At 44.3% G+C, this 24,241-nt stretch overlaps 1 protein-coding gene across 1 annotated transcript in view; it reads right to left on the bottom strand.

Moving 5' to 3' along the window:
- Nucleotides 1–24,241, bottom strand: part of ATP8A2 (ATPase phospholipid transporting 8A2) — a 1,954,943-nt gene that overhangs the window by 1,215,956 nt on the left and 714,746 nt on the right. The window contains exon 23 of the mRNA XM_069202231.1: nucleotides 2,955–3,093. Within this exon, the coding sequence (XP_069058332.1) occupies nucleotides 2,955–3,093 (139 nt within the window). The remainder of the gene's footprint in view (nucleotides 1–2,954; nucleotides 3,094–24,241) is intronic.

The raw sequence follows: 24,241 nt of genomic DNA, 5'->3' as shown, positions 1-24,241 counted from the left end.
ACTAACAATCTTCTCAACAGCATTAACACCATGGGATTTGCCCAACTTGCCCATTACCCCATGTACACCACAGGCCACACACAAGACCCCATCTTCACCTCCAGTGACCGCAACAGGTACAGCCACACCACGGAACTCACCTGGACTGACCATTCTATTGTTCACTTCAACATCACCAGCTCTCAGACCGTTACCCTCAGTCTGCCCAATGTCACCACCGCAGCTTGAGAAAAGTCTTAAAGGACACATGGATCAACAACTTTCAATACCATTCACCCCATCTCCTCCAACAAGAAAGACCAGAATGCCAGAAACTTGGTGAATTGGACCACCAACTGCGCCGACAGCATCATTTTTATAGCCAACAACACACACAGAAGGTCTACTAAGCAGGCTAACTGGTACACTGAAGACCTCACAACTGCTAAACAACACTGTAAACAACTGGAAAGGAGGTGGCGAAGCAGCAAGGACACGACCAACAAGATCGCCTTCAAAATAGCCCTTAATTTCTACCACAGACAGTTGCGAGAATCGAAGAAAAAGGCCCTGGTCTTACACATCGAATCAAGCTCCGTTAACAGCAAAAAACTCTTCAACATCCTCAAAGAATTCTCCAACCCCTTAGCTGCAACAAACAACATTACCCCCTCACAAGAACTCTGCGACAACCTTGCAAACTTCTTCCACAACAAGATTGCCAACATTTACAGAAACTTCAAACCCTAGCCCAAGGCCATCAACTTCTTCAAGCAAGACAACATCCCTGCTACTACCACAGACATCCGACTAAGCGAATGGAGCCATCTCGCCCCACAGAACACTGCCTCCATCAATAACTCAGTCCATTCATATCCTATACCGACGATAAATAACTCATCCTCTCCCTCTCCGAAGACAGCATCAACACCAAGACCATCTTCCACAACTGCATAACAGATGTTGCCAACTTAATGAAGGACAACGGCCTGAAGTTCAACACGGACAAGACAGAGGTATTGATTTTTGGTAAAAAGGCTCCCCATTGGAAGCACCCATGTGGCTCTCAGATCTCAAACCTACTCCTACCCCCACTGGCTACCCTAGGAACCTAGGCATCACTCTGGACAACAAGCTAACCATAACAACTCACGTCAACTCTGTCTCCTGCTCCTGCTTCTTCGCCCCACATGCTTCGTAAGATATTTAACTGGCTACAATATAGCTCCAAACATACCATCACCCAGGCCCTCATCTCCAGCTGACTGGACTATTGTAATGCTCTCTACGCAGAGATTGCAGCTCACCTCCCCCCACAACTACAGTACATACAGAGCGCTGCAGCCAGACTAGTCCTGAATCTACCTAGGTGAACCCAGATCACCACCTACCTCGGAGAACTCCACTGGCTCCCTGTACAGAAAAGATGCCAGCTCAAGTTCCTGACTGATGCATACAAGGCCCTACACAACTGCGGACCCACCTACATGAGCCACTGCCTTAATTTCCTTCTGCCCATCAGACATCTCTGCTCCCCATCCCTTTCACTAACCCCCACCCCCACATCTGAAGTAGCAGATGTGGAGGTCTCTCCTCTCCTACCTAGCAGCGAAGACATGGAACAAGCTACCTTTCATCTCCAGGCCTCTCCAGCTCTTCCAGAGTTCTAAAAGTCAATGAAAACCTGGTTATTCAGCTACTTAACTGGATCCTGCAGGTGCCTGGACACCCTCACAGGTGACAAGTAGCGCTCTACAAATCTAATGACTAAAGATTGAACCCTGACACGTCCATTACCTATATGTTGTTAGTAGTGAGTCTTTCTAGAAAGTATGCTCAATGATTATGGCACCAAGGAGCTCTTCTTAAAGTAAAATTCTCCGTGACGTCCTGTACTGTAGTGTAGCACTGAATGTATGCCTGTCCAAGCTACTGTTACTTCATCATGTTATTGTTTGTCAGCAAACAAAGCTAAATGCCATAACCAGAAACAAGTTAGATAATCTCTTCCTCATGGAGACCTGGTTCACCCCAGAGAAATATTTCTCTTCATGCATATCAACTCTGTCCTAAAGCCGACAAAACACTTTTGTTGTTCAGCTCCTCATGAGGGGTGGGTGGTAAAGTTTTGGCCACTCTGCATTACGCATACAGTTCCAGAGTTCTCGCCAAATTTCACCAACTGCCACACGGCAGAGTATTTTCTCAAATACAAATCGCCAACAGAAAGTTGGTGAGCAAGAAGTGGTGTCCCTTAGCACTAGGAGGGCACCCTGTGAGATTTTCCCAACGCAGGTGGTTGCAGTTGGTCACTCTGGAAAAGCTGCCACTCGAATAGAAAGTTTCTTTGAGCGGCAGCAAAACAAACTCGACCAGCAGTGCCCTCTGGTGCACATCATGGTGTTGTTTGCACTGATTGCTCAGCGCAGAACAAGCTCACATCTGTAAAGAAATCTGCATGGTCAGTGCGACATACCGGTTTCCGTCTTCCCGCAGAACTCCACGGAATCTTGAAGAGTTTTTATGCAACTCCGCAGAATTCCGCAGAGTGAAACTGCATGAGTCCTGGCCACCCCAACTCCTCACACCAATGTTGAAATCACAATTTCATATTCAGGCCTCTTTCATCATTTTGTATTGGAAGACAAATACTGACCCCTCACGTATTGTGAGGGTTCAAACATAGAGCCCAGGACACAAAGCTCATAAGATGTTCCCATGTGATAACTCTGGTCCCTACAGATGAAAGTCCATGGTTTGAAATGGCTCAGTCCCAGATGATGGGTATTTCTTTACTCCTAAAAATGAATAAATATGAGCTTTGTAAAGATAAACAACGATTTACTAACCAAAGATGAAGATTTCAGAGGTTAAAAACACCATACAGTGCTGTATGGACTACTAAAAAGTTTGTTAGTTGAAAGCAATGCATCATTTCAGAAAGCACCCCAGCAGATAGACAGACATTTTGTTACCTATGTTGATAGCAGTTTCCTGTTTATCTCCTGTCAGCACCCAAATTTTGATTTCAGCTTTCATTAGGGTTGCTATAGTTTCAGGTACACCACCTTGGAGGCGATCCTCTATGGCTGTTGCTCCTAGAAGTAGCAAATTCTGAAAACAGATTGGTTTATGTAACTATCTGGATTTGAAAAACTTGAATACAGGTGTCTTAAAACAATGGAAGAGACTATTATGATATTTGTGTTAACATTTTCATATTTAAACATGGTTTACTTTTCATTTAAAAACTGTTTGCAAATACATCCTAACTCTAGCATATAATACTATTAAGGCAACAATCACTTACTGGGTAGAATGGTGGTCAGTATATTTAAGCTTGTCTCTCTAAAGTTCAAGTTTCTTTTTATAAAAATACGTAGTTCTGTCCATTACTATGTATTTGCGATCTTTGATACTTTAAATATGTTTCTTTATTTAAAATTGTGTATGGTGCAGAAATGCAAGTTAAGATGCCTCTAGGAGTTTAAACAAAAAAGGTGCCATGGACAATGTTGGAGGTGGCATGTTCTGGTTGACTGAGGCAAGGCCTTAGCCAGACAGAACCTACCACTTCCGTCAGGGGTAGATGATTAAACTTACTGTACAACCTGCGCTCACCCTTAGGTAGATTGACACAGAGCAGTCAGGCTTTTCACAGGGGCAATGTGTAAAGCAATGGCACAGCACTTTTTCACAACAATAACACTGAGCGTCACAAAGGAGACTTCACACGAGTAGTATGTAAATAAAATTTGTATTCAACAGACACATTATTAACACAGCATGATCATCATGTAAATCTAAGCTTAAATCACATGTAGAAATATTACTCACAGAACTAGGCCCAACTGTGTTAAACACTGAAAACAGTATGTACACGTGAGAAAAATAATAATTTCCCTCCCAGCACCCTCATGCAGTGCCACACGTTGCCAGCACAAGACCTACTCTAGCGATGACCCCAATTCAACACTACACTATTGCAGGGTGCACCCCCGTTCACAAAGCTAACAGCAATATGAACATAGCTAGCAGCTCTTTTAATTAGCTCCGCAGCCTGGGCAGCACAAGTAAAGTTCAATGTCAACCGTAAGAGGCCTCTGGAAAGAAATAACATGTACGGCAACACCACCCTGTAATTTTATTACTCACCAGTACTCACTCCCTTACATTTGCAGCTACATGGTGCCACGGATATCAGGTGGCTCGTACACACAGACTCGCATACATTTGCTCCTAGCACTCTAATGTGGTGCACTGATATATGACAGGTTAATCTCACTGTGTTCGCAGACACCCTGGGCCCCAAACTGCCTTCCACCCACTAACCAGTTCCTGCTACCCCACCTCCCCATGAGCTAGAGATGAAAGCAATCTTTCCCCAGATACTAGGCTGCTCGCCGCCGAAGTCACGCTTTTCAGGATCCCGGGGACAAGGTGAGCGGAAGAAGAGATAACCGCTGATAAGGCAACAATTAACACATGAAGGCTTGGGCACTGCTCTGGAGGTTCACTCATAGGTCTGCAAACCCCGGGGCGGTTCACCTGGGTCACACTCTAGTCACAGCAGTGCCCAGCCAGGCACTCCAAAACCCAAATAGTTACCAATTCCACACCTCCTGGGAAGGACGCACAGCATCTGGGGTGTGAGGACTTTAGCTGCCCTGACAATTCCGGTTGCACACAAAGAGTTACCAGGTCTGCACCTCCCTGGAATGAGGCACAACACCTGGGACACGATGACTTGAGTCGCCTCAGACAATTTGATCACACGTGAAAAAGTTTCCAAAGCAGTACCTCGCCAGAATGAGGCACTGGTCTAGTGTGAGATGGCTTGAGCCACACCAGACAATTCCAGGCAATCACCTGAAAAACTCCAATGCCGTACCTCCCTGGAATGAGGCACTACGTCTAGTGAACAATGACTTGAGTCGCACCAGACAATCTGGTCACACACGAAGAACTCCAATCCAATACCTCCCTGGAATGAGGCAGAACATTTCTTGCGCGATGACTTGAGTTGCACCAGACAATCCAGTCACACACAAAGACGCAAGTTCAGTGGTGCCACACGAAGTAGAATGTGGCACTGCTCTAGATGTACCCCCAAATCCAAGGGTCACAACCTATGAATCGGACACCACACACAATGAACATGAAGTCGGTGTTGCACAAGAGAGATGGAACTCCCTCGACAAAAGTGAGCCATGCAGAGTCCTGCCACAGGTGAATCCGCTCACAACAACCAAGACAGTTATGCATGCAGTGGCCCCACGATGAAGGATCACACTCCTTAAGTGCGGGCAGTACTTTGAAGGCTCCGCATCAGGTAATTCTGGTCTCCAGATACAATATTTGTTCTATGCTCACACCGCTGCAACCAGGTGAAGTCCAACATATGATGTAGGCACAGAGAAGGGCACTGCTCTCCAGATGATGTCAGTAGATGGTGTAGGTCCCTTGCAGGAGGTCTTTGATGTCCCAGAGACCTCCAGAAAGAACATGGGGCCAGCAAGCCCTTGGAGAACACATTTCAGAGTGCCACACAGCAGAAGGCAGTCTGCCCAGGCCAGCCACGATGCCTGAAGGTTGCGCAGATCCCTTCCTAAGACAGTAAATACTCCTGTGTCAACAGATCTCTCTGGCAGTGTGCACCACGCAGTCCAGCGATACCGGTCCCATGTCCCTGCTAGTGTATCTCTAAGTTGCTGAAATGTGGTACTCATAGTTATGCTCAAGTGTTCCTATGAAGTTGTGGGTGGTGCATAGGGTTACCCTTTGAACCACAGATGTCTCCCCTAAATTTCAGTCTTGTTTGCCATGGGCCATTAAATGCAGATCTTTATCTTTAGTGGTGCCATGATCTGGCTCCGAGAGGGCAAGTGTCAGAAGGTCAGAACTTCTCCCTCCAATCTAGCCAGCCAGGCCCTCAAATGGAAGAGGTCTGTTCCAGCTGCCTAGGATTTATAGCTGTTGCTGGGGAATGCACAGATTTGCTTCCCCCGGAATGAAGCTGAATTAAAAGACACACAAAAAGAGTTTTTAGAACACAGAAATGCCAATTTTCTAGAAGTGGCATTTCTAGAATTATTGTCAAAACCACCTTTACCATGAGAAGGGGTTTGTCATTGTGTATTTAATGATAGTAAACATCATGATGCTACTCCACTACAATCCACTATTGCAGCCAGGGTTAATTATAAACGTTCCCCCATGTTAACCTATGGGCAGAGCAGCTCTCATGGGCAGTGAGAACACACATGGTATTCTGCATTCCCTGGGCACGTGTCCTGGTACACAAACAAGCCTGCAAAGACTAGCTGGAAACAAGTTAAGGATCACCAAAAAAGTGTAAGTGCACCCATAAAGGCCTTCTGTCACAGGCTCAGTATATATAAAAACACCAGTGTGCAAGTGTGCACACACTGGTGAGTTGTTCCAGGCTCAGTATATATGAAAACACCATTAAGCGAGCTTGCACATTTTGGCAGGGTGTGCCAGGCCCAGGATATAGGTGAAAACACCATTGTGCAAATGTGTGCACAACTGGGAAACAATGGCAGGCTCAGTACCTTATTAAACACTAGTGTGCAAGTGCGCACACACTGGCCTGCTATGTCAGGCTCAGTATATATTAAACCACCATCATGTAAGTGTGCACACTCTGGCCTGCTGTGACAGGCTCAGTGTATCTTAAGGCACCACGGCACAAACGTGCACACACTGACCTGCAGTGGCAGGTCCAGTACATGCTGGTTAGCACCACTTCCTAACCGGTGGAGGAAGGGTGCATGTACTTCCACCCTGTACACACAAGAGGACAGTGCCCAAGTCCCTAAGGCCAATACCAGAAAATCAGCCAACCCAATGGGAAAGACAGACCCCCTAGTTAGGGGAAACCTACGGGAGGGTTCTTCCCTACCAGCGCATGGCACACCTTGGTGTACTTGCCCTGCCTCATGCCTACAACCTGTTCTTCCCTCCAGGGGATGCTCTAGGGGAAGCGTATGGTCTGCTCAGAGTTGGCCACGGCATGGTAAATGCCACTCTGAGCACACGCGCACATGCACCCCCAGAGGCCTGCACTGTCAGACCTAAGACATGGCTGACATGCTCTCCTAGTGGGTGGCACAGTCAGTGCAGCATTCCACTAGTAGCCAAGGCCCTAACCACCTCAGGTATCTGGTGTACCTTTTTACAGGACACTCCTGGGTACAGCACTGCAACCACTCACATGAGTGCCCCTTCCTACCATGTGTTGGATGGGAGAGTGCACTTTCCCACTGCAGTACAGTGGGAAAGTGCCAGATTCTTAAGGCCATGAAAAGAAAGTCAGCAAAAAACTGGGAGGAAAAAATAAAAAGTTTCAGGAAAATTCCCGAAGAAGGTCCATGCCTAACAGACAGGAAATATGTTTGCATTCATTTGCTTAATTTATGCCAATGCTAGTGGTGGGCAAGGGCACTCATTTTTGGGGACGAGGACTCTTCAGCATGAATTAATTACAACTGCTCAAGAACTGATTATTTACCATTCACTTAAAAACTGACCTACTGCAGTGTAGTGGTTCCGGACGGGATTTGTAAAGTATGGGAGTAATAAACATGAGTCTTACATCCAAGCGTACTTAGAATTTTACATGTAATTATACAGTGCGTGGCGCCAACCGTGTAAGTTTGCAGTGCCCTGGGTGGGTCTGGCAGTAAACCTGGGAGATTCACAGTCCAAAAAAAAGTTTTGGCCCTGCGCTTTTTTCAAAACAAGCAAAATAAAAGCCAATGATGGCTTCTCAAGTGGTGGTTCGCTCACTGGGTTTAGCATGTGATTTGACCACATCCTTTAATCGTAATTGATAGAAAATGGAAAATTTTTACACGTACTATAGGTGGTTCTTTTTCCTGTATTCTAGATCTATGAAAAGCAGTTGCGATTACAATAACATTCTCTTTTCATGGCTCTTCTCATCATGCTTCTGAGGTAACCTCGAGCAACCAATTAATTTGTTAAATTATCTACATGTTTCAAAAACACTCTGGAATACTTGAACTGTGCAAGTGTAATCGCAGGACTTAACCAAAGGAAGGTAGTCTTTTTTGCTTCTTGGGTGGCAGTTGCTGTGGTGGGGTAGTAGTTTTGCTGGTTGCTTTTACATAAAGCTCGATAATTACATGCTTATTCTCTTCGTGAATCAAAAAGGTTAGGAAAGGGGTTCACTTTTTATTTCCCACCCAGCGCGATCGCGCTGGGTTTTACATAACGTGATTGCGCTCGTTTTTTTCTTTCAATTTATGTTTCAAGAAAAGTCCGGTTAGGAGTTTACACCGCTAATAGCTCTAACTCGAGTAAATGCGAGACATGTTGCATTGCTTTTTTATATGTGACACTAAATTTCATGTTTGAATGACTAGGATTCAATCGTGTGATATTCGTCTCCAGTACTTCTTCATTGTCTTCCCAAATAAAGAAAACGTCTTCGATATAGCTTGACTATTTTAAGACATTCTCAGAAAATGAGGCCTATGTATTCTTTCTTGCAAAACATGTCAGAGGGAGATTAGCTATGCTTGAAGCGCAAGTCACTCCAAATGAAGATCATTTGATTTGATGGAGAATTTCGCCATCAAACCAAAGAAGTTACAATCTCAAACAGCTTTGCCGGCCTGCTACTTTTAGCTTTGCTGACTGCCCCGTACATGTTTCTCAACTTGATTAGGAATTGCAGGCTCGCTAGAGGTTCGCCACACTGTTTCTGACTGATTCCCAGCAGAGGACAAGGCCGTGCTGGAACACCCAAACTTTATCCAACACACATTGGAGAGTGTCTTTTGCTTCGCCATCATCCTATGCTGTGACGGGTGTTTCATGGTAGTAACTTGTAGTGCAAGAGATGGGTGTTTTATAAACAAGTTTTGGTGAAATATATTCTGTCAGCCTGTAGTCCTTCCCTTCTCCCAGAAGGTGTGCTGATGGTCTAGGCCATTATGCATCACCAAAGTCAATCAATCAGTCAGCAGACTTGTAGAGAGTGACTTAGTGAGGGTACCCAGGAACTGGCGGGGTCCAAGGTCTCAGTCAAAGAGCCAGGTTTTCAGCATCCTACACAAGTCCTGTAGAGTGGGGGTAGTCTGGAAGTGCAGGGGGAGGTCGTTTCAGGCTTTGACTGTGAGTCAGGAGAAGGAGCGAATTCCTGCTCTGCTGCATTGCATGCAGGAGGTATGGGCAGCGCGAGGGAGGCAGAGTGGAGGTGTCTGGAGGATTTGTGGAATCGCAGGCGGTGGTTGATTTAGGCGGGTCTGGAGTCATGCAGGGCCCTGAACTCACGGCTGAGGAGATTGAACAAGCATCTCTTCTGAACCAGGAGCCAGTGAAGTTTTTGAGAAGGGGGTAATGTGGGTACGATGAGGGAGATTTAGGATGAGTCTTGCTTGTGGACGGTCTGTAGTCTTTGAACTAGGTGGGCCTTGATTCCCAGGTAGAGGGTGCTTCCATAGTCCAGTCGCCTGGTGACAAGGGCTTGGGTGATAGTGCGTTTCACTTTTTTGGGAAGCCTTTTAAAAGTCTTACGTAACATGTGTAGGATGAAGAAGGAGGAGGAAGACACTATGTTGACTTTGGACCTTATGGGGAGTGTGCTGTACAGGATGATACTGAGATTCCTGGCATGCTGCGCTGCGGTTGGATTGGGCCCCAGTTCTGTGGGCTACCAAGAGAGATCTCAGGGGGAGTAGTCTCTGCTGAAGATCAAGACTTCCGTCTTGTCTTTGTTGAACTTGAGGCAGTTATTCCTCATCCAATTGGCAATGGTGGTCATGCACTAGTAGAAGTTGGTTCTGGTGGCGGTGGACCTTTCGGAGAGGGGGAGGATGAGTTTCTGTAGATTTTGGCGGTTTTGTTGTGGAAGAAATCTGTGAGGATGCCCCATAGGTCCTAATAGGGCAAGATGTGGCTTGTCATTATTACGGGGTTAGTGAATTCTTTGACTATGCCTAAGAGCTCCTTACCGTCACTGGAGTTAGCTTCAATGTGCAATGCTAGGGCTTTTTTTTTCATCTCACATAGTTAGCGGTGGTATAGACTGAGTGCTGATTTGTAGGAGGTTCTGTCAACTGGGTCTTTGGTTGGCTTGCTTAGTGGATCTTCTGTGATTCTTGCTCTTGAAGGGTGCAACAATGTTGGTGCAATCAGTGATCCAGGTGGTAAAGCTTCTCATGTCCTGGTTCACATTGTTATGGGGTTTGGACAGGTTGAGTGTGAGGGTGTTGGTCCATTAGCCTTGTTCCAGCTGCAACGGGTGGTGTTGGGTTGCGTCGGGGATAGGGGTAAGGGGGTCATGATGATAAAGTGGACGATTGAGTGACTGGTCCATGTAAGTTTGGTGGTGTGGCTGTATTTTATGTAGTCGCTGGGGTCGTGTACGAGTTGGGTTAGGCTGATGTTGTTCAGGCTGTCAAGGAGGTTGGCAGAGTTAGAGTAGGGGGAGCTTGGCTGAGTTAGGAAGACACCATAGTAAATGTGACTAGTGAAGAATACCTATGTGGGATAAGTTTTGAAGGGCAGCCTAGCACCCTAATGTGCCCTATTTGGGATGTCTGCTTTGTGATTCCCACCCCTTTTTTGATTATTTGTTGTTACTCTTTCTTTCTAATTGGGTCCTGACTTCTTGCAAGTTCTCTCAGTTTCTTTCAGGACTGGCCTTTGAACCTTGCACATCTTGACTTTGGAAATACGTTCTGCAACAACATTTTATGTAAGCTTTGAGTTGCTACTGTTTCTCCAGTGTTTGACTAAGCCTGAGACCATAGAGAAGACCCTGTTTCTGTACCTTGCAGAATAGCTCGACTGGAGAGGAATGGACCTAACCTCTAGGACAGGCCCAATTAACAAAGAAAGAACTAAACAGCAGTATTATTAACTTCATTGTAAGAAGGTTACAAACTTGGTGGAAAAACTAAAAGACTGTCTGCTGGAGAGCTGACACTGTCATCTTGACCTGCTGCCTTTACTCCCACCAATTGATTGGGCAAACATTTATGGGGCCCGTGACCCACTGGTGGGCAGGTTACTAGCCTGAAGGTCAAGACAGGCCTCAATGTTACATATGTTGTCAGCTAAAATTGTCTAGTTAATTAAACTATTTATTTGATATAAGTGCAATGCACTCGCTCGAGAAAGGATGACAGCAGCTGAAGAAGGTACTTGAAGATTAAGAAGAATGGTGTAGTGCGGTTGGATCCTCATGAATTGAGTGTCAGACACTAGTGTTCCATTTGATTCAACAAAGTCCTGGCTGAGGGATGGACGTCATCAGATGCGTAGTGGCAAAAGGCAGAAATAATGACTACACTGGAGCACTGGACAACTCGTGGAGTTATATGAGCCATGTGTGGAAGAAGGCATTGGAGTCTGTGCCCCTGCCTTCCACTGCGGCTAAGGAACCAGCCAAATAACAATTAAAAAATGCAGATAATTTGAGGACTCTTAAGAAGTTGGAGGCTTTGCAGGTCAATTAGGTTTTTTCCAGGCCCATGGGCTTCAGTAGGTATTTCTAGAGAAGGGTCTAATTCCACAAACAGTGCTGTGAGATACTCCCTCTTTTTCCGACAACTTCTAACCTCTTGCATAATGAATCGTGCTCCTCATTAGTACCATTTAAGGACCATAGCCCAGGGCTCTCCTTTCCATCCTCTTTGTTCCACCACACTCATTCACCCTCCTGAGTTAACCATGTACCCATTCCTTAGCCCATCTACTCTACTTTACTTGTTCACTTCCATGATAGAGGTTGGGGTTCTTCCACAGTATCAATATAGTGTATAGGTATACCACTCCAGTCCTATTCCTGTGGGAAGCAGAAGACCCACACAGGCAATACTTAGTGATTGCCCATTGCCTCAGTTGAAGCAGGAGGACTCAATCAACTGGCTACAGTGCATGCACATTTTGTTTCTATATCCTATAATCATGAGTCTCTCTTGGAGCAACGAGATGGTTTGAAACCTGTTGTTTTATGCATGGTGAGAAATAATAAGACAATAAGGGACAGTAAAGAAAAGAAGTAGACACAATGCAGGCTACCCTCACCTGGAGGCACCTTTTCTCATGAAGCAAACATAAGCAACAGTGCCTGCAAAATCTCTTTCACAGCTTTGGCATATTATAGAACAAAAAATCAACATTGCAATTAGCACAAGCACAGGTATTAGCAAATGTGACCCAGTATCTTCCTTTTGAGCTATCTTCTAGGTGCAGTGCTGTCTAACTGAGTACATATCTCCAATACAGGGAACCCGTGGACAACATGTTTCTGGGGTGCACGTCTGCTAGTAACTTTGTTTTATTCAAACTCAGAATGACTAAAACCGTTATAGCACTGGCAACACAGCAAAGCCCTTACACATCCCTCTTTTGGATTGCTAATGATTCACATTTTACAAAAGTATTAGAAAAACACTTCTTTTTGTAGCGCAATCGAAAACATTTCCTACAACCCAAAGTCTTCCTGCATGCACTTGTGGTGCACTCACAACAGACGTTCCTTTCGCTGGATGATGATTCTAGATGATTCTGGTGTACTTAGCTTCACAAAGAATTCTAGAGGAAAGGGGAAATCTAAGGAGCAGTGCAGGGAGAAGGAAAACAGCAAACTCTGACTAATCCAAAGGAGCACCTTACAACTTCAGGAACTACATACATATAGGAGAAGATGCAGTATGGGTACCTAACCTCACATGTTAAACAGGCAGGATCAAGTACATTCAACATACAATCAGGGAGAACGAGGGGGCACTAATGACATCCACAGACCTACCACTGAGAGCCAGTGGGTTGTCTCCCATCTGGGTTTCATTTGAAATTTAAAATACCTCTACCAGACCACTATAATCAGTTGCTGCCAACCATTAATAGTGTTATACCCTGGTCATTAGCACAGTAGACACACATGTAAAAAGGAGCACAACTTTGGGTGGACCACAAGGACCTAGCACAGTCTAACATTTTGTTGATGAGCAAAAGCCATAATTATGACGTGAGTCTTCTGCATCAGAAAACATATTTGGTCTGCAAGAACATTAAAATGAGGAGCATGTGGTCACTTGGACGCTGTGCCAGGGGTCGTTCAACCCTACGGTGGGTACCTGCAGTTAGCGGACGGATATGTACAGGAATACACACCAACTGAAACTCACCTAGACTAGCGAACTGCCTGAAAGCAGAACCAAGACAACTATGTTTTGGGGATCAGAACCTTCTTAGCTGAGGTAAGAAAGTGGCAACTGAAATAGACTTAACGTTCCTCTATAGAGTTTAATCAAGCAGTCTGAGAGCCAAGCCAATGAGTACATATCCTCTACCCAACCTTTTTTGGTTAGTTCAAGTCTCCCCTTCCTGTACTCTTTTGCAGCCTGATCCATATCTGTGTTGGTGGCCTGACCACCTCCCTACTTTGTGATGGGGTCCTTCCACTAAGACTTTTTAAACTTCATCCCTCACATTGTTTTTTTTCAGTTCAATGTCAATGGACATCTTTATCAGTTCTGAATTTCGCCGAGATGGCTGCCTTGGAATAAGGCATGGTAAGAGTTTCCCTGTAGTAGCATTTACGTTTTCATTTGGGTATTGATTTAGTGAAGTGGGAGTCATGAATGCCCAAAGCCAGCATCTTAACACCATCTCTACTCTGGGAGCCCACAGCTGCGCTGCCCTACAGCCTCCATTTAATTGATATTACAGCTGCAGATAAAATGCATCCAATTGTGCTACGTGGTTACACCCTCCCAATATAACCACTGTTCTCTTAGCTGTCATTTTCATGAGGGGGACCCATATTTTCCGCAACATTTTCAGGTCTCGCCTACAAGAGAGCTTCTAGCTGACTGGTTGAGCAAGACCTTTTGTGGGCTATACCAAAATCTTACAGTGAGCTTAGAGCTTGCACACTGCTTCCATTGCTCGGCTTTGTTGTCACTCTCATTTGCTTGCTTCTTATTAGATGGCTTTCCTTCTCATGTTTGTGCCTCCCCGGAGGCCTAGCCTCTTTACCATCCTAGTGATTGGCTTACTTGCATCCCTCCACTGCCCACTATTAGGGAACTGCTTATTTCTTTTTCCTTAAGCTCGCCATGACAGAACGTGTTTCCTAGCTCTTCACTTTGTATGCTTCTCCCCTGTGAATACCCATCCCATCTCAAAGCACATTGCTCTCTCCTTGCGTGCTGCTTTCTGTCCCTCATGACTTTTCCCTCTCCCAACACCCCCCCTGAACGCCTTGTTACTCTCTCCCCTGTGCTCTGCTTTTACCTCTCCTCTCCGAACCCGGCTTTATTTGTATTGTTGTCTCTCCCTCAATCCCCATTGCTTCACCCTACCTACTCATCTCGCGCATCCCCCCTCCCCCATTGCTCACAGGCATTTACATTTTTTTAGGTTGCATTTTATTTTTAAGGGCATGAAAATGGTGGCTGTATCATTCTGTAGGCACATCATACATGTGTGCACATGCATCGTAGAGCATGTGTATGCCTACAGAATGACCAGACTTGCAACAGCAGCCATATCATTGCTCACATTTTTCTTTTTTTTCTGCTCAGCATCATCAAAAAGCATTGACATAGAGAATAGGTGTATAAAAAGAGACCTATTGGCTTGGCCAATGCTTGTTGCTGTGGCAGATAAGCCAGCGTGTTAAGGTAATTACTTAGAGATGTTTCTTTGTTAAGTGTTCATGTATCCATGAAGTTTAGGGTTAGGTATGCACATGAAGATTTAAGATTTTGGTAGACTTCTGCGCACAAAGAAAAGGATTCCAGTGAATAGCCTAAGCTCAATAACGTTTAGAAAATTGTTGGTTTCGGTCTACCGTTGGAAAGTTATGTAGTTTGTGAATTAAACTCTACGTTTGTGTAGTGTTGGGGCCGTAGGCCCTCATGCTACTAGGAAGGAGTCACACGGACATGTAGTTAGGGTTCATACTCCTGGCCCAAGGCACGTGCACCTGGCCCTTTTATTAGGAGGGTCACCTGACTGGTGACGCCTGCGATGGATGGGTGTGGGGTGAGTGTGGAAGCCAGCCCTCTGCAGAGTGGCCGGTGGAAACACTAGAATGTGTCCAGCAGGACACTACAGTTTGGTAAATTAGGCTCAAGCTCAGGGCGCTTATTTTATTCCTTGTGTACTTGTCATGCGTAATGCTTGCAAACGAACACCAAATAGAGTGGATTTCTCTACCAGTGGGCACATTTTTAATCACACTCAAATAGTTGTACAAAATTCCAGCCTACCCTACCCGTATGGGCGAAGTTACCCGATTATCAGGATAGCACTGCAAAATGTGGATACAAAGGTTGGGAAATCCTAGCCAGGAAATTTTGGTTAGACAGGCCAAAACCTACTAAAGACAGGTGCAGGGGCCTCAGGATGAAACCTGGACAGTGTGGGGGTGACGGAATGAAGGATGTGGGCAGGTGTGGCGAGCAAAAAAAGTGTGGATGGGCTGAGACGGGAAACACTTTTTGTGTGGGCAGGGAGGTCTCCCTTGTTGCACTGACAAGCCCCTCACAGCAGTGTAAAAGGTTTAGCACTGCTGCAAAGGGCTACTTAGTTTGACCTTCATTTTCCTTTTAAACAATGGCACAACTACCCATAGTACCAACCCATAGTTTAAAAAATATTATCCGGCAAACTTCGCACAGCGACATGTTTTTATACTGAGTTTAATGACTATAATATACAATACTTAAACTTTGTGCCAGCGTTATTGGATGCCGACTATGGAGAGGGGGGCACGAATTCCATTAGCTAAGCCCCAAAATGTTTACAAATGTTTCCTTCGATTGCAGTTTTCCATTTCTCCGGATGCATCAAAGGAAAAAAAGTGAAAAAACCGAGGAAGGAAAATTCGAAAATGACGACTGTCCATCACCATATGTTTGGTTTAAATGGCCCAAAAAACAAATATAATTTTTATTCCTCCAGAATTTATGAACAACAGATCCACTCTAGAGCGCTTCAGTTTACAGTTTCCGCATATGCAGTTGGAGGTACTTGGTGCAGTGGATATATATCTATGAGTTCCTACTTCAGCCCATTGATTCTTGACGGGAGTGGGAAAGTTTTCCGGGAGTGCCATTGCAATAAGGGATTAATGAACCATTGCCCCGTCAGTGTTTTTACTTAGGGAGATAAAATATTTTAAACAGGATACATAGCTAAATAGTACACACACAGTGCAGCAGCAACAATAACGTACACGATGATCCCATGAGGCGCTTAATACTGTCCGGTTCCTTATCAAGATGACGGTGCAAAAACACAATCAGGAGACCTCAGGCTCGGGTGGTACACTTCCCTTTAATTTCCCACAGGCAGTGGCTATAGTTTGGGCAGTGTTTACAACACAGTCACTTCTAATATCTAATTCTACTCCGGCGTCTGCAAAACTTATCTTACACTCCATAGCCCTGGTTATACACAGCTCCTTGGTTTGTTTAGTGTACGGGCCATTCCAGTGCTGCGTCACTAGGTGGCGCTGCTGTGACTCTTGTGCACTGCCAGACTTCCGTTGCTGCTGAGGAAGTATCTGTCCCGGCTCCAGTACCCTGGTTTTTGGGTCAAGCGCGCAAGCTCTTTGACCTGTTGTGAGTATTGTGGGCTTTTAACCATGCCCACCTCATGTTCATCACTTTCACTCATTCGTGGGCTTGCCTTTTAAAAATCCCTTGATGTCATTGGTAAATGCTTTACCTTTGTCTCGCTTTGGGGAGGTTTTGTTACTGCCTTGCAAACTGACCCTGTTAAATGGATAATTGCACAATTGCTGATATACTTCAGCGAGGATGAACTATTTTTTTCTTTTCTCTCTCCCCTTCGTGCCCCATGGCAGCCATGGCCCTCACAGCATTCACAGCGCCAACAGTGCAAACTCCATCAGCAGTATTGGAGCGCTGGTCAAATTGTTCACACCGTTACCTAATCAGAGTCATTTCTTTTGGCTCTCCCCTTCACGCTCCATAGCTTTCTCAAAAACACTTATAATTGATAAATGCTTTACATAAAAAAACACAGAAATCTGCAATGGCTCTCCCAGCACAGTGGGAGAGCCAATACTACAATATTCACTGCACTCAGGAAAAGTCATCCCATAATGCTTTTCAAGTATTCTTTTTCAAAATATCTTTGCCCATAACTCAGCCTGTGGTGGTCCTAGGACAATGGGACCACCACCAAAAAGTTCAGCATGACACACTCTTTCTGTTTAGAAATTCTTTCATCTATCGGTCCCATACTAAATTAGTGAGGACCGCAAAATAATAACCCCTCCCACAATTCAGTCCCTTTTTAAGTTCTCTTATGGCTGGGAGCTTTTGATTTACAGCTTGGAGTAGTTTGTGTTGTAAGGGCCTTAGTATTACAGTAGGCCTACTTGGCCTGAAAATGTGTAAAACACTTTGCCCTCTGGGGGCTAAATATATGGTTGCACTACATTACTTTGTGCCATTCTATTTTCATGTGGCTAGGCCCTGTCGGGGCTAATTATATAGTTACATGACCATGTTTCTTACAAATTATATTTTTATTGTAGTGTCCTCTAGGGGCTATTCTGAGCATTACAGTCTACATATTACAATATTTGCTGCACTTGGTCGTCCCATAATGCTTGCAGGGCATTCTTTTACAAAACATGTTTGCTCCTAGGACAATAAGACCACCTTAAAAACATTTACCACAACCTGCTCTTTCTGTCTAGATCATCTCTGAGTCCCCACACTAGGTTGGGGGGGGGGAAATAATAACCCCTCCCTCCATTCAGTGTCTTTTTAACCTCTCTCATGGCTGGAATTTTTGCTTTACAACTGAGTGTAGTTTGTGTTTTAAGGGTCTTGTTTGTAATATCATTGCAGTAGGCTTGCTAGTCATAAAAATGTATAATTCACTATGCCCTCTAGGGGCTAAATATATGGTTAAACTGTAATACTTTCAATCTTTCTTTTCATGTGGTTATGCCCTTTAGGGGCTAACTATATGGTTGCATGACAATGTTTCTTACAAATGCTACTTTCATTTTGGTGTCCTCTAGGGGCTGTTATGAGCATTACAGTCTAATCCCAAACTTGTATTTTTCCTAAAGATTTTTATTGGGTTTATATGATAATTATATATGTTTTATTAATCTCTCCTTCTTGCAATTATGACCATGATTCAAGACACCTTAACATCCTTATTACACTATTACTGTTGGAACACTCTTTATATTTTTTGATGACCCTTCTAGTTTATTTCTCTCTTTACTCCTCTGTGGCTGTCTCATTTTGGGAATTGTGTTAGCCGACCAGCAACTCTGATGATGGGGTGGTGAAAGTGGTATTCTGTTGGAATTAGCATTAAATTAGGATGCTAAATGGCAACATTTTAATTTTTGGCTGCAGATAGAGGAAGAAGGCAAATGTAAGTGATTTTGTGATGTGCAGGGCCACTGGAATTATGTGGCAAGTAAAGACCAAATTATGAGGCAGGGTTGACCAATTTATGTGGCAAGAAAAGTCCAATTAGGAATTTACAACGCCAATAGCTCTAACTCAAGCAAATGAGAGACCCATTGCCTTGCACATGCTTGTCTGTGCTGTTGCCATCAGCAATATTGTTCTGCACCATGCATACCTGCGAGTCATGTGAGGAGAGGAAGCACAGACACTGGTAATAGGAGTCCACACATTCTTGCGTCTGTGGTGGGAAATCTTCTTTGAGGGAACTGCCTCAGTTCAGGCCCAATGCTCAAGCCTATCACCCAAATAAATATAAAAAGCCTCAGCTTGGATTGCAGGCAGCGATTTTATGCATGTGCTGAGCAACTGAGAATGATTACGAATCCTAGTGTTGCTAATTATGCACAAGTGCTGCTTCATAAATCGCTGATAGTAGTGTCTATCTTCTGTAGTGCTGTCTTCATAGCACTTCTTATAGCAAGTGTGGAGCATATTTTTCATACTTCCACGCAGCACAAAGCAGGTAGCCACGTTGCTGCGCTGTGCTGTGTGAAAGGGATGCAATGTGTCATATTCAACATCTTGCAGCACATTTTTGTTATTTACTTGCGCTGGCTCACTCTTTGATGCCTTTTGCCAATGCAGGCACCCTTGCACCATTTCTCCTCGTAAAGCCTCCCCTGGGAGGCATAGCATTCTGACGCATTCCAGGTCTACTAGTATTGGTAAATCTGGGAATGCTTCATAATCCAAGGATGGATGCGTGGGAACACCCACGCTCCACACACAGAACACCTCCCTGGGGCTAAGTAAAGCACGTTAGCGATTTGTGCTGCCTTGTATTACTTTAGATTTATCAAGCCATGCAGGGCAATGCAAGGTGGCCTTGCATGGCTTGATAATTCTGACTTTAGTGTTGAGTCGCTCTTGCGCACCTCTTGCATGGCATAAGGGTGACACAAAACTATGATAAATATGGGCCTATCTCTTTGAGGGCACTTTCACCACTGCCACTAATTTTCTGCTTGACTCTATCAAACGGGTGGGGAAATTGACAAAAGTCCAACTACAAGCACAGGTTATGGCAGCAAAGTAGCTTGTTTAGGGCAGGGACACACTGCAGAGGAAACAGGGTCACATAGCATCACCACACAGCCTGGTAGCGTAGATCCTTCTCTGAACAAAAGGGACAGAGTTAAATTTTACCTGCACTGCTTCTCATAGCCCTCTTCTTTGAGGCAGCTTTACCCATGGTGCAAGGGCACCTCCAGCACCCATCCTCAGCAGACCGTGGGCTGATTCCTCTAAGGCAGCTTTTATTGACAGGATTCGTTCCTAAACATGGCAAGGGGGAGCTGGCTGTCAGTTGGTGTCATGGAGAACATAGGTCCTTCTCAGTTTCCACAGGTGTGGGGCTTCAGTACAGGTCATTGAAAAGTCCGGCACAAAGATTGTTTTTTCTTCTACATACTTATATGGAAGTTAAAGACAGATGTGGTCCGTTCAGCAAGTCCAGCTCTAGGACCAGTTTCAAGCAGCTCCTGACTTTTTCATCTTCCACCCAGGCTAGTCAAGCTACACTCGTTGTCCTCTAGTGTCAGGAGGGTGAGGTGGGGCGGGGCTCAAAACTACTTTGTGGGAGACGTGGGGAATACTTTGCAGGCACCCTGCAATTCACTTTGTTGTCTAGCAGACTCTTTCTAACGCCCATCTTAAGTACCACTTATGTACAGTAAAACAAAATGGTCTCCTTGACTGCCACAGTTATGTGTAGCATATACATTCCACGCACATCCTATTGCCCATAAAGATGGCAATATCTGCACCATCCATGAATGGCCTGACAAAAAATAAACAAAATGGAAGTAAATGGAGTAAATACATAAGTGCCCAGCTCCCTTTTTATTTGTTTTGTCACCTGGCCTAGTGAAGTGTATGATGGAAGGGTGGGTGTAGGTGCATAAGTGATAGCTCTCTATGAAAGAGGATGTCTTGGTAACCTATCCTTGTGGAATAGCTCCAAAAGGCCACAAATGGTTTGTTTTGACACAACAGCTCGCTATGGTGTTGGTGAGAAATGGTAATTCTGACTTACATCGGCTTTGCACACACAGCAACAGACACTAGTGCTGTTCTCGCATGCAACCTTTTCTCAACCCTCTTATACAGAACTAGGTAGCATTTCCTCATTAGTATGTGCCTGGAGTTTATCAAACACTTCCTAGGTGGTGGTAATTGAATCAGAGGTGCCATTTAGCCCATATTACTTATTGTGAGGATCAGTTACTTTGCACCATCCTTTTTGGAACAGTGAAAGCTGCTCAGTGACAGCAAAACCCAGTGTTCACATTTTGTTTAAAAAGATATAACTACTCTCGGATTTCTGCTCATTTTACTCAAGTCTAAAAATATATTACTACACTCGAATTTCTGCTCAACATATTCAAACCCAACACTATGGACAGGCGCCTTTGTGATGAGATCTAACGTTAAAATGAAATATCAATTTCTGATAACTTCTTATTAAGGGAATCGTTCTAACAAAAAAAGTTTTGCCTACAGCAGCACCACAGGTCTCAAACATTTTTGAGCTATGGGACCTTATTACAGGTATAGGAGCCTGCTGCATATTGGGACCTTGTGGCATATTACAAATATGGTAGTGGATCCTATTTAGTTTTAGTGGGAATCAGGAGTTTATCTGAGCCTTTTGCTTGCAGGACTGTGCCCCCATCACCTAGTGCCTTTTAACCTACTTAGCCTGCTCTGTTTTCGCGCATTTATTGTATTATTTCTTCTAAGATGGCTGTTATGTTTATAGTTAGGAAGATGTTTTGATTTCACGTTATGAGTGCCACTCTGTGAAGGCGTCACTATCACTGTAAAAGACAAGTGATAGACGTAGGTATTCACATCATGTCCCTTTCCCACTTACGTGTGACAGGAACATAATGTACTTTTGAAAATAATTGTTTGTATAATTACCACCCCAAGCATGCCTTCTTATCTATTGTTTGGGACGATACCTGCATCAGGGGTCCTACAAGATCTGTAAAAATACATCTCACGCAGACAAGGTTATCAGAGGGATTCCTACTAAATGCCATCAACGCTATCTATGCTACACGTTGCCTTGATGCAGACCCAGCCTTTGTGTCCCCACAAAGTCTGATCTAGAGACCTCATTCCAAGGTAACGAGGGATGTGGGGGGCTTCTCATGGACATGGTACTGGCAGATTAGGTCTACCACACCTAGGTTAGAGATTAGGCTCATCATACCAGGGTATTAGGGCCTATTTCTCAGCTCATGTTACTGCAAGATGGTGGGGGTCTTTATATTCACGACTCATTTTTACAATTCTGTTTCTTGCATTGTAAATTATCTTAATCATTGCAGCCCATGCATTTTACAGTAGATTAAAGTTTTGTTAATAAAACCTATTGAAAACCTCACTGTATTTCCTTCATTGCCTGTGTGTGACTGAGATTTGCTGCTCATGTGAGAAAAGGGTAATCTCCGTTTAACCACAAGCCCCTGAGATGTCGCACTCTTGAGTCCATGCGTAAAGGCTGCCAGAAATCACCTTTTACTGTTTGGGTTTTTGGTGAGATACTGCTTGTGAGTTGGGAAGGTTGGTTCGACAGTTGCGACTTGTTGTAGGATTGGCCCAGTTGTCAACAAACAAAAGTGCTGTCATCCGTAAACCAGCAGTCTTGCCTAGAGGAAGAGTCCAACTACTATAATATAAAATGTGCTTTCCCTCTTTTCCCATTTGGTGAGCAATCATATGCCTGCACTGGGACAGAGCCGAGCGGAGAGGTGAAGCAGATGTTTGAAACCACTGGTCCAGTTTTCGGTGGGAGGGGACCCACCTGCTTTTGCAGAGAGGGGAGGGATTTCACCACAGGCAGCAGCAGTGTGTGAATACATCCACATAGGGGGCAGTTATGGCAGAGGGGTTGCTCGGATCCCCTAGGAATCCTCCCAGGGCGCGATCCAGGATGAAGTACTGAAAGTGCACCATGTCATATGTGGCGCACAGAGTGCCTCTGTTTGCCCCTGCGTTCAACTCTGTAATATAGCACAGATGCAGGGATTGGTTGAGGGGATTACTCCATCACACATGTTACGGATATCCCGTCCATTATATCCTATGGAACTTATAATACGGCGGACGGGATATCCTTCACGTTTGCGATGGAGTAAATTCCTCTGCCAAACACGAAATGAGGCCCAAAGTTATTATCTGATTTGCATGGAGTCTTGCCTCTATGCAAATAAGGGATTGCCTCCTTGGGACTGCGCATAAGCAATTATTTACAGGCGAGAGCCACGTTACATAAGGAGTGGGGGACTTGTAAGCGTTTGTGGCCTCGTCTGTAATACCAAAAAGCCTGAATGTTAAAAAAAACAGATGCAAACACCCAGTACAAAATACGGCCTAAGGACGTTAGACATCCCGAAAAATATTCTGGATACATTTTCTGTGCATATTAAGGCAAAAAAATATATATAATATAATCTACAGATGCCCAGGGGCGTTTTAAGGCATGGGCAAAGTGATCAATTGCCCAGAGCCACCTCCTTTCAAGGGACCGTCTGGAATCCTTTCCCCGGGGAAGGGATCTTTTTCTCTCATCTCACTTCTGTTTCCTTATCTCAACCAGTGTCCCTCTTCCATTCTTTCTCTCCTAATAAGAATGTTTGTGACCCCCGTAAGATATATTTAGGCTGTTTTGTGTGACCCCCCTTCATTTCTGAAAGTTTAAGTATAATTCAATATTGTTTGGCGTCATGTGAGCTTGAATCACCAGAAAATATGTAACAAAATAAAAGCTGTTACGAACATGGAACCCCAAAATACATTTCGCCCTGAGCCCCAAAAATGACAATAAAATGAGACTGCTGATACTTAAACTTGTTCTCTGTGGTTATTGAAAGCATTTGTTTTATACGTATCTTTAATCAATAGAGCTCAAGGGCTCTTTCAAGTCTTGTCCATTACAAATCCCTTCAATGCTGTGTGTCCAGCATGGCTCTTCATCGTCAGTGGACTAAAGTACTATGCTATTTTTATAAATTGTATTATAATAAAGCGACAGCCATGCCATTGCTGCCCCCTAGTGGGTCAATTAATGAAAAATCGTGTAGAGCTTCATTACATGAGTTGCTGATCTGAATCCAAATAAAATACATCTTTTCAACAAGACACGTGGGTGTTTTTTGTTCATACAACAAGCTGCAGAACGAAATAAAATGTGTGTGTGCACAGAAGTGAGATAATATTTTAGTGCACCACGAAGAAAAGGAAACATCGGAGATGAAAGGCACCAAAAAGAGGGCGTTTTTAATTTCATGAATTGTTACTTCTGCTTTCACAAAAAGAAAAGTAGTCACCAGTAGTAGCCCCAACGTTGCCTGGCCATTAAATTGTCCTTATTATTAGTTTGTAGGAACACCAGGCCCTATTCACAGATAGATTTTCTCAAATATAAATTTACTCTTAAACTTTGCGGTAACTTTACACTTGAAAATGGTCAATAACTACCAATAGTAAAGTGAGTTACTACAAAGTGTAGATTTACATGTCCACACCCCATGAAAGAAGGAGATGAAGCTAAATTTACCAGTGTACAGTTACTACTAATAACTTTTCAAATGTAGGTGGAGTTCTCCGCCATGGGAAGTATGTCGCGTTATGGAAATGTATAGGGGAAAAGATAAAACCTTATTAAAATTTACAACTTTAAAATAATTTAGAGAAAAGGCTAAGAGTAA

Source organism: Pleurodeles waltl, chromosome 8, assembly GCF_031143425.1.
Source record: "Pleurodeles waltl isolate 20211129_DDA chromosome 8, aPleWal1.hap1.20221129, whole genome shotgun sequence".
In the NCBI taxonomy this organism is placed as follows: domain Eukaryota; kingdom Metazoa; phylum Chordata; class Amphibia; order Caudata; family Salamandridae; genus Pleurodeles; species Pleurodeles waltl.
The sequence above is the reverse complement of the archived record's forward strand: the minus strand, read 5'-3'. Positions and strand labels throughout refer to the sequence as shown.